The following is an 11,779-nucleotide window of genomic DNA, read 5'->3' as shown; positions in this document are numbered from 1 at the left end:
ATTTGCCTTATTTATACCTTATAGGGAGACCGCCGTAGCCGAATGGATTGGTGCGTGAGTACCATTCGGAATTCACAAAATTAATAAAAACATTTTTCTAATAGCGGTCGCCCCTCGGCAGGCAATGGCAAACCTCCGAGTGTATTTCTGTCATGAAAAAGCTCCTCTTAAAATTATATGCCGTTCGGAGTCGGCTTGAAACTGTAGGTCCCTCCATTTGTGGAACAACATCAAGACGCACACCACAAATAGAAGGAGGAGCTCGGCCAAACACCTAACAGAAGTGTACGCGCCAATTATTTATTTATTTAATACCTCTCACAAACAAATTAAACCTGCCTTCACCGCCGTGAACATATCTTCGAGACGAGTGTACCAACATAAAAAAATAGTAATCGAAAGTCGAACGTATGTAGTCCGCGAAGTGGGTGATTGATCTAGAATCCAACTAGCACTTCCGCACCATTTTCTTGTCACATCCTCGTTACGAAATCGTTTAACAGTTAATTACAGCATGACTATATCCAGTCTGTGCGGTTCAAGAACCTTATTAAGTTGTTGACATCGAGTCTCTCGAACAGCGGTTTGCCCAGTGTTAATATTCTGTCTTTCCATAGGGCAAGGCATTCACAGAGGAAATGTAGGTGGGCCATAACGTTCTGCTAATTTTGCATGCCGTCTTGCCTTTCCATCTACAATCCACGATTCGGAGGTATTTTAGGAAAATTGTATTCGTTATTGTAGTCAGTGGTGTGAATACCGATTCTGCAATAATTTTATTTAGGCAGTTCGCCCTCTTGCCAGTTTATCTGCTTTTCTTTATCTTCATTGTTCCTTCATTCATTGTTTTTGGTTTAATTTATTTTACTGAATTAATTTAGTTGAACTTCTTACCTTTACATAATAAAAAAATAATAAAAAAATCTTATTCGTACTTAATACCAAGGTTTTTATTATAAAGAACCCATTTCTCGATGACGGGTCGTTTAGTTACCTACATTGGTAGCAAAATGAATCTCCAAATGCCAACCTGATGGTTATTGAATACGCTGTTATCCTGTATTTTGTTTTACTAGTTACATGAATGGCATCATTCTGTTATTCGAATATCAAATTTTATTTTTGTTTGAAGGTCAGAAAAGTAACAAAACTGTTTTGGAAACCACCGCTAAATTCCTTTCCCCTTATCGCACAAAATCGTTTAATTATTTTGGTTAATTATTATTTAGGCTTGGAGGCCCTCTTTATTTCGTCTAAAACTAAAATTATAAAAAAAGTGTAAAAATTAGCTAGATTAATATTAAATTATCCGTTCTATTAACTATCAGAATTTCAAAAACGCGGGCGCAGGCGTATCTGGATGCCGTTTCCACTTTTCATCACCAACTCAGCCAGCGCATTGGGTTTGAAGTTATCTACCGGCAAGAACTCATAGCTCCTCAAAAGTGACGAGAGCACAAGTTTCAATTCCAGCATAGCAAATTTTTGTCCTACAAATAATAAACGAATTGAAATGCAATCAAAAGGCGTAATTTAAATTTTGTAAATTCTATTTACCAATGCAATTTCGCGGTCCTGCACTGAAAGCTACGAAAGCGTAGGGATGGATATGTTTCTCCCCAGCTAAGAATCGTTCCGGATCGAACTTTTCAGGATCGGGGAAATTTTTCTCATCACGATGCACCATATAGGCGAGTGTGCTGACCGAAGCACCTTTTGGTACTGTTATATTACCGATTTGTAAATCTTCTTTCACTTTTCGAGAGTAGAATGGCACTGAGGGGTAAATGCGTAGCGTCTCTTTGATAACCGCCTCCAAGTAACGCATCGATTCCTTTTCGCGGCCTTCAAACGATACCGCCTCTTCATAAGCGCGCTGTTGTATGGCTTGGTGCTGTGAAAGTAGGTAAATACAGAAGGCGATTGCAGAGCTCGTGGTATCGTGCCCTTCGAACAGAAACGTGTCAACCTCCTCGCGAATTTCTTGATCAGTTAAGTCGCCTCCTTCTAGTTGTGAGATGAGCAGCATATCAAGAAAGGCAAGACGTCGCTTGACGCCCACGTCATCAGATTTCTCTGCATCCGCCATTGTTTGTATGTGGGTATCCTGCAGCATTTGGCGACGTAATTTAATGACACGTTTCGTCTCGCCATGTAGAGTCTTTAAAGCTTCGGTGCGCTCTTTATACGCATCGGTAAACCGATATAGAAATTCGAAACGTTGCCAAAATGAGAACGACTGTTTGTGCATAACGCGGCAAATGCTAAAAGGATAAAACAAGAAGAATAAAGCAATCGATTTGGAACTCATTCGAAATAAAGTACGAGCAGTTTTTGGCTTGCTATTACTATGATATTAAAATCCTTATATTGCCAATTTCACTTACGTTTCTACAGCCTTTACATATTCGGATTCGCTTTGCATTTGTACGTTCTTTTTAATGCCCATTGCCGTCTCCAAAATGGCATCCAAAGCGAACAATGATATGTATGGATATATATTGAATTGCTCACCATTAGCTTTTTCGCGCAATTTGCTAATGAGATATTTGCAATTTTCTTCCATGGGTTCTTTGAATTCGCTCAGAATGCGAAAATGAAAGGCGGGCGTCAGTAATTTCCGGCGACGATGCCAAGCCTCGTTGGCGCTGGTGAGCAGACCTTTGCCCAACCAAACCTCGACTAATTTATAGTTCCTGGATTTTTCGAGTAGTGTGTTATTAGTTAAGAGTTGCTTAACATCCTCGGGTTCAGTAAAGAAAACCATAAGATCTTTACCAAACCATACTCGGAAAACTGAGCCATGTTTCTTGCGCAATGAATTCAACCAATTAAGTATTTCTGTAATGAGTATGAAATATTGGAATATATTATTACCAGTGGTGTATTTTTGGTTTGAATTGAAACGAAATCAGGGTAATTATTTCAATAAAAACTCACCAAGTGCAGGCCTCCTCTCCTACTTCCGTTTACAACTTTATAAATACCTTTTCTTTACTACCCTTACATATATTAGAGGACGTGTGAAGGAAAATTTCAACAGGATCCTAATACAATTTGCTAAACGGTGGTTTGGTCTCAAAACACACCTAATATCTCTATTTTTCTGCGTTCATATAAATGGTTCAACGTTTCGCAGAAATATGAAAGTTGGTTTGTTTGCTGTTTGGCAAAGCGTAACTATTCATTCGATAGAATTCTTTCTGCTCTACAAAACTATGTTAATTGTATTTTTGAGTTATTTACTTTTTTATTAGTTTTGAGGCTTAGAAATAGAATACCCAGGAGGCAAAATTAACATTTTCGACACCTATTCTTCTTTGATTTCCATCGAGGTCAAAAAATTGCCGAAGCAGCCCGGGACATTTGCGACGTGTGTGGAGAAGGTTTCATAGCGAATCTACAGCATGAAAATGGTTTGCAGAGTTCAAAAATGGCGACTTTGGTGTCAATGACACGTCCCGCAGCAAAAGGTCTTCTGAATTCGCTGAAGAACGTCTCAAATTAATTTTTAAGGAGAACGGTCGCCAAACAAGTCGTAAATTGGCGGGGAAAATAAACTGCGATCATAAAACGATTCTCGATCACCTTCATTCAATCGGATTTACCAAAAAATTAGGAGCCTAACGAGCTCAAAGAAAAAACACCATAAAAACTCTTTTTATAGCCGGGCCTCACCAAGAGTTTTAATCAGTGTGAGTATTTTTAGATCAAAAACCATATTTTCGACAATGCTCCCATTTTGCTTATCGCCTTTTATAGTTATATTATAAATCTTGTGATTTGCAGTAAAATATTTTAAGATTTATCAGTAAAATAATTATTTTTTTGGTTCACTAAGCCATCAACCAACGGTAAGCCCAGGAAACAAACTGCCGAAGGGTGAGACCAAACGGAGAGGGTTGTTAACCATGGATCGTCATCATTCTTCAAAGGGCCGACGCGCGTTCTTATTTTTAAACTTCCTCATATTTTCATTGTTTGTTTTTTTCTAATTTTGTAAGTTATAAAGCGATGAAATTATATGCATTTCTTTTAATTTTGATTACAAATTAACTAAACACAAGAATAAAATCTATTGAGGACATTAATTATGCACAGGAGCAAGGCGCATTCAATAAAGGTGGTGGCACTAGGTCAACAATAGAGGAGAGTGGCGTGGGATAGTAATAATAATAATTGCCGACATTTGGTGATAAATTGATAAGCAAAGTTTTAGAAATAAGTTTCATGCATCACGCCCTTATTGCTTATCTGTGGGACGGCGTCACTGAATGTTTAAGCAGATGTCGACGTTTAAAAAAGTACATTTTTTGTAATGATAAGCACCACAAAAAACAAAAACAAATAATCAAGTTACAATAAATAATACACAATGAGGAAAGTCCAACTAATCTTCGTGTGATTAGAATAATAAAGGGAATATTATAATGTTATCGCAAATCAGTGAATGACTAAAGATTTATGTATGTATGTATGTAGAAATAGGAACCGCGACATTGAAGTATATACATATATATAAACATACAAAATGGCATTGTAAGTATGTATGTATTTTCAATTATAGTATTTTGACATTGATGTGCACACTTTGCACTTAATTGCAAATGCAGTTTTTATTTACATCGAGTGTTTTTTTAAGAGCTTGAGAACTTTAAATTATAATAAAAAGCAGAAATATTGTTGGAATGGATTTTTTTTATTATTTAATCTAATAGGGAATTTCCTGGCATTATGATATCCGGCATATGTCCGCCGCGGCTACGAGTTCCATGCCCCATTAGATTGGTCAAATTTTTGACAACTTTTTTCAATAAAGCTGTAAACACGCTGTATGACAAGTTGCGCCATCTTGTTGGAACAAATGTCATCTATGTATAGCTGATAAATTTTTAAATTTCAGTCAGTATGGATCGATAGCCATCGTCACCGTAAGGGCAGCTCATTTCTCATTTCGAAAAAAATAAGGACCGATGAACCGCACGTAAAATGGGCGAACTTTTATTCTTCAAAGTAAATTTCCACAATTTGGAAGTGTTGTTCTGGTGCAAAGGTTTTATGATGACTTTCCAAACCTTACTGAAAGGCCTGCCATTCTCAGCTGTCGAACCATAGTTATCGATATCAATAGATCTCATGCAGCTAAAAAAACACCCGATATTATTCTATAAATATAGTGTAATAAATATTGCGTAAGTGCACATGTAAAAGTTGCTTGCTTCTCTAGAATGTAAATGCTTACATATTTACTTATACGAGTACATACCTTCTGCTCAAATATGAACGAGACGTTATCAATAAAACTGTCCGCGGATGACATGTGGCAAAAATACATTTTTTGTTTTTTGGTAGGACTATTATAAGCTTACATGGCAAATTTCAGCGTGATATGTCACATAGTTTGTTTTCTGTGCTACTCTAAACAAGTCAAGCTCGAGTGTGTTCTTCGAATTCTCTTTATCTCTCAAAATGTTTTCCTCGGAGCGGCAACTTGAGCTTGGGAAACAGGAAAAAGTCACATGGAGCCATATCAGGCGAATACGGTGCTTGGGAAGCGATATTAACATTATTTTTCTTCAAATAATCGCGAACAAGACGTGATGTGTGAGCTGGTGCATTATCGTGATGCAAGAACCATGACTTGTTGTCCCACAATTCCTTTCTTTTAAGACGAATGTTCTCGCGCAAACGCTTTAAAACGTCTAAATAATATTCAGCTTTAACCGATTTTGCGATTTGTGCGATTTTCAAGCACAATTTCCTTTACTTTTCCGATGTTTTCGTCGTTTACTGATGTTGCTGGACGACGTTCATGAGGCAAGTTTTCAACCGATGTACGGCCCTCTTTGAACGATTTGTACCACTGGAAAACACGTGCACGCGATAGAGCAGAGTCCCCATAGGTTGTCTGCAACATTTTTAAGGAGTCTGAAGCCGAAATTTTGTTGGAATAACAAAATTTCAAACAAATTCTTTGTTTAACTTGAATTTCCATCGTTAAATTCAAAGAACACACTCGAGGTTGACTTGTTTACAGTAGCACAGAAAACAAACTATGTGACATATCACGCTGAAATTTACCATGTAAGCTTATAACAGTCCTACCAAAAAACAAAAAATTTATTTTTGCCATATGTCATCCGCGGACCGTTTTATTGATAACGTCTCGTTCATATTTGAGCAGAAGGTATATGTATGTAACATTTTTTTATATATTCTATGCATGTCAGCAATTGATGGTAGTTTTAAAGTTCAAGTATATCAGTCATTGATCTAAACTTGACCAATTAATATTAAATTTATCTAAGGTTTTTTATTTTTAACTACAAAAATTTGCAAGCGTACTTGTATGAATGTTGATCTGAACAGATAAAAAGAGGAATATATGTATGAAGTTGCATAAAATAAAGAAAATAACAATAACAATAATAATCGTATAATAGGCGTCTTCAATTCGCCACTTCTCTGCTCGCTATCTCTGGGCTCTGCTCACTTGACGAAAAATTTGCATACGAAAGCAACAACAAAGTTATCGAGCAAGATTCCCCGCTGGTGAGTATGATTACACCTCACTAAACTGGTATAACTCATCATTTTCGATGCTGCCAAATCTCTCTCCTGATACTACGGAAATTTTGTTAGACCGCGTTCATACAGAGCAAATTTTGTTGCCTTAACTTTCCGAATTCTCTTTTCATGTTCCTCGTCGTGTTGGTACGGCAACTCCGTTGTTGTAGAATTGTAGGGAGAGAAATTTTGTATATCGTAAATTTTTATAGATTGACACCCATTTTGATACCACATGAGGTTTTAGAACGGGGACTCGCTGTCATGTGACTTATTTAACCTGATGTTGGAAAAGATTGGATAAAGAAGCAAAGCGAATGGGTCTGGTGGTGAACGAGTGCAAAACAGTTCGAAGATAAACGAAGTCTGTTACAACCTCGAAATTATAACTGTCAGTAATAACTTCTCTCGTTCGTTTACCTAGAAACCAGCATGATTGATAGTCGTCTTAACTTTAAAATGCACCTAGAATAAGCTGGAACCAGGCATCGAGTGTGCAGTCCTGTCTGGCGCGAATAATGCCAAACAACGGTGGCTCTAGTCATAGCAAAAGAATATGCTTGTCAGCTCGGTCCTTTTGTATGCAGTACCGATCTCGGCTGATGCAATGAACATCAATAGCTATGCAAAAAAACTAATAGCCATCTATCGGCTAAGCACTTGGCAGACTATCTGTGACTTCAGCACAATTTCTGATGACCCATCGTTCGTCATTTCAGGACTAATCCAAATTGACATTCTGGCTAAAGTAATGCAGAGATTATTTATAAGGATATGGGAACTCGGTGCAGGAGCAATTCGTACAGAAATCACTGAAGAAGAAAGGCGTCGCTCTATCGCCCACTGGCATGCTCGGGGGAACAGATCATCTACGCATATACGCATGAAGTAATACCTATCCTTACAGTGAAGAAAATCTGCGCGCATGCAACACAAATTCATAACGACCTAAGACGCACAGAGTTTCGTAGACGCCAACAATAATTAGGAGCCTTTGAGCTAACCAGCACCGTGAGTTAATATCTTTTTGGCAGTTCCGCGGGGAGAGTGCAGGATAGTGGAGAGGTATTTAGCAAGTTGGTGAGGCTGTGAGCGATCGTACATTACTGGAGATCACTGATAGCGTTCAGTTGCCTAACTGTTCTGTGTGTTGTTCTAAGTGCTACTATATACAGACAAACTATTTTATTTATTTATTTATTTGAAATATAATTATGAATAATTATTATATATTACAAGGGGAAGGCAATTAATAGCTGGGGCATACAAAATATAGTTGCGGCATTAGTAAGAAATCAGTTAAACTGTCTTCGCCTTGCTTTACCTTGGGTTAGAAAAGAGCCTACTCTATTCGCTACTTACATCGTTGGTGATAGAGAGGCAAGTAGTATTAGTGACACTGACGGGTAGTTTGCACGAGCGGCCAAGCATCCTTTTACCAACACGTTCAACATTTAGGTGCTAGTAGTTGTAGTAGGGGTGGTATTGTTAATATACATATGTATGTAGTCGTACCAAATTCCGAGTAGCTTAGTATTATTAGTTTCAGATATAGACGGTATGAATAGATTGCAGGTGATGTGTCAAGCCTCGTTACTTTACGTGTTAAGTAGTAGTTTAGTAATATACTTAAATATGTGTGAATGAAACTTAGTACCTATATTATTCTTTGTCCAATGTAGTTTAACATTGAAAATGCGCGAAATTGATCAATAACCACGCCCACATGCCATGAAACGGTAATTTTCAAAAAACAAAAGAAATGGGATATCTCTGTTATAAATGAAGCAAATAATGACAAATAAAAAAAAAAACTAAAAGTTAATTAAAAGTTTTTTTGAGCGGAAGCAGATTCAACATAATCAAACAATCAAAAATAGAAAATTGCTTCCGTAAACGTTAAATGTCAGTGGAACAAATGGTGGGAAATTTGAGCATTTCACGACCTTTGGAGACTGTTAATACTCTCGTCTCCTAACAAGCCAAGAAATACTTGGATGAAATACAAACCCCACCAGCTCAAAATCGGATAAAAATAATCCACATAAAAAGAGTTATACTGTAAGTTCTCTCGTTTCAACACTTTTAGTTTCTTTATTCTATTATTATTATTAAATTCATAAATAGTGTTGAAAGCCGAATTAGGAATATGGAATTTATGATATAAATTTCGTGACACAAATGGTTCGCATATATTGTACTTCACTGTATTACAAAGCAGACGGACACCGTTTTTATTCATTTTGAATTATGTAATATTGCGCCCTCTGCTCTAAATAAAAAATAAGCAATGATCCAAATTAAATACAATATTTTCAGTGAAATACTCTGCTCACTTGAGCCCACTTACTGTAGGCAAAAAGTAAGGTGAATTTATTTGTCAAACTTCGCGGGATTAAAATTTCGCTCTAGTTATTTTTTTCATGAGTTGGCAGCACTGTTAATAACATCTGGGCCAACTTTCATATGAATGTCATTATCAGTAATATATTTACGCTTGTGTTTACCAAACGACCAAGAGTGCATTTTTCGATTTTTACAATGTCTGATTTGATTTAGCCATCAAATTTTGTTTGCGGAATGAAATTTCGGCTGCGGAAACGTTTAGCATGTTGCAGAAGGCATTTGGTGATTCGACCATGTCGCAGAAAAATGTTTATAGGTGGTACAAAGACTTCAAAGAGGGGCGAGAACGTGTTGATGACTTGGAGCGCTCCGGACGACCATCGACGTCAACAGATGACCAACACGTCAATAAAGTGAAGGAGTTAGTGCTCAAAAATCGTCGGTTGACTGTTAAAGACCTTACTGATATGATCGGAATATCAAAAGGATCTGTGAAAACCATTTTGAAAGACCATTTGGGCCTACGAAAAGTCAAATCTCGTTTGGTACCGAAAACTCTCAATTTCTTGGAAAAAAGTCGTCGCGTTGATGTGTGTGAAACAATGCTTTCAGACTATCAGGACAAGCTCAAATGCATCATTACGGGAGATGAGACTTGGATTTATGCTTACGACCCTGAAACAACCGACCAATCAAGCGAATATCGTGCTAAAGGCGAGGCCAGACCGAAAAGAGCACGTCAAAGTCGTTCAAAAATAAAGGTCATGATGACAGTATTTTTCTATTTTCGTGGTGTGGTGCACTATGAATTCCTTCCACCTGGCCAAACTGTTAATAAGGAATATTATTTGAGCGTTATGCGTCGTTTACGTGAAGCAATTCGTCTAAAAAGACCAGAATTATGGGCCAACAACTCTTGGTTTTTGCATCACGATAATGCACCGTCTCACACTGCACTCGTTCTTCGTGACCATTTCGCCAAAAATTCCACGCATATCGTTCCGCAACCACCGTGTTCGCCTGATTGGGCTCCGTGTGACTTCTGGCTATTCCCAAAACTCAAGAGACCACTCCGGGGAACGCGTTTCGAGTCGATTGATGAGATAAAAGCTGAATCGAAGAAGGTGCTGATGGCTATGCCGGAAATGGACTATTTGGCATGTTTCGGGGATTGGAAAAATCGTTGGCATAAGTGTATTTCATCGAGAGGGGATTATTTTGAAGGGGATGAAATTGATTTACAAGAATAAATAAAGATTTTTCATTTTACAACCAACTTCACCTTACTTTTTGCCCACAGTATAAAAAAAGAAAATATTAATCCTGGCAATTCTAATAAGGATAATGGAAAACTTTTATCAAATTATTGCATTGCTAATAAAAGTGTGTTAATAAGCAATGATACAAATTAAATACAATATTTTCAGTGAAATACATGCAAAGAATTTTCGTCACGAAATAGAAAATTTTACCTTGCAAATGATTTTTTTTTTATTCACTTCGTCGTTAGTTTTAAATTCGTTCATTTTTCATCCGCCAGTCAATATCATCTGAGTCAATTAATATTTTATTCACTCTGACAAACATTTTAAAGTGTAAATATGCCAGAGATAGATCGAGAATATATTTTCATGAACCATGGTGTTTGCTTTGAACAACCCACTGACGTTAATGATTAAATCAAAACCATTAATATTATTTCAAGATAAGTAAAATATTAGTTGAAGGCATAGAAGAGATGCTGTCACACACAAAAATTACTCTAGTACAACGACACTACACTTCCCGACTTTATCGGAAATCATTTGTTAGAACAGTTAAGAAACTATAAAAAATTGTAAATTGAAACTCACGTCCTTGTTTAGCATTTTCAAGCAATTCACCAATACTCGGACCTGGTATAGTTGAGGCAAATCGTTTTATCCGCAAAAACTGAATAATATTCGGCAAATAGCGCATAAACAGCGCCCACAACGCGAAAACAATTAACGCCAACGCGTTCATTTGTCCTTTGCATTCGATTGACTCACTTTAAAGAACGGCAATTCGTCTCCCAACTCGATATCCCCTACTCGTATTGCGCTTCAAATGAATAAAGCGTACCAAAGTAGCTGCTGTAGTCAACAGCTTAATTGAAACTGACTCACGTGAATCAGCAACGTAATTAAATAACTTGTTACGCTCTCTTTCAAGTTTAATCGAATGCTATAGTCTCTTTTATTAATACATGCATACATGCACATATCTGCTCTTATCTATTGTTGGAGTATTTTGGTATATGCATTTGGGGAAATAAAAGTAACAGTCAGCGTGCATTGCTGTTACACTGATGCCACCGACCAACGGCGATGTTGGCGCGTCATCTTAAGAAAATGTAAACTAAACGAAGCCAAACATTGAATCATTTGTACAAATATTTTTTTATTAATGCCAGTGTTCAAGTATCCCTATGAGAGATAACCTCCATTTTGAATAAAATAAAATAATGTTTATACTAAGCAAAAACAAATTTTCTCTTAAGTGCATCACTTTGAATTCGTTTGGATTCAAACCGCTTTCCTAGTCAATAGCCCCATTACTATCGATTCCAGAGGCCGGTAAAAAGTTATACAAAATTATCGACGTAGTAATTTTACTTAATCAGAATTTTAGTATAGCTTAAGCTTGGCAAATCATTAAAAGAGTGGCTTTGTTCTTCAAACATGAAATAACAAATTTACAGTGTTTTTTGTAACGTCCGACACCTTCCGACTGGCAATATTAAACCCCAGGAAAACATTCCCGCAAAAACCAACACATTTTTGCACTAGATTGCTAGGGGGAAACAGAGATATGTCAGCCAAGAAACAACGACTATTTGCTTCAT

General features: G+C 37.0%; 1 protein-coding gene across 1 annotated transcript; it reads right to left on the bottom strand.

Moving 5' to 3' along the window:
* Positions 1-1,205: 1,205 nt before the first annotated feature.
* On the bottom strand, positions 1,206-11,061 carry LOC128858633 (probable cytochrome P450 4s3). Its single transcript, XM_054095056.1, has 4 exons — positions 10,767-11,061; positions 2,388-2,841; positions 1,558-2,264; positions 1,206-1,490 (listed from the first exon to the last, which is right to left on the bottom strand). Exons 1-4 carry the CDS (start codon positions 10,915-10,917, stop codon positions 1,333-1,335), a joined length of 1,470 nt encoding a protein of 489 aa, XP_053951031.1. The 5' UTR covers positions 10,918-11,061; the 3' UTR covers positions 1,206-1,332.
* Between the last annotated feature and the right edge of the window lie 718 nt (positions 11,062-11,779).

Source organism: Anastrepha ludens, chromosome 3 (assembly GCF_028408465.1).
Source record: "Anastrepha ludens isolate Willacy chromosome 3, idAnaLude1.1, whole genome shotgun sequence".
NCBI lineage: Eukaryota > Metazoa > Arthropoda > Insecta > Diptera > Tephritidae > Anastrepha > Anastrepha ludens.
This window is presented reverse-complemented; position numbering and strand designations above follow the sequence as displayed.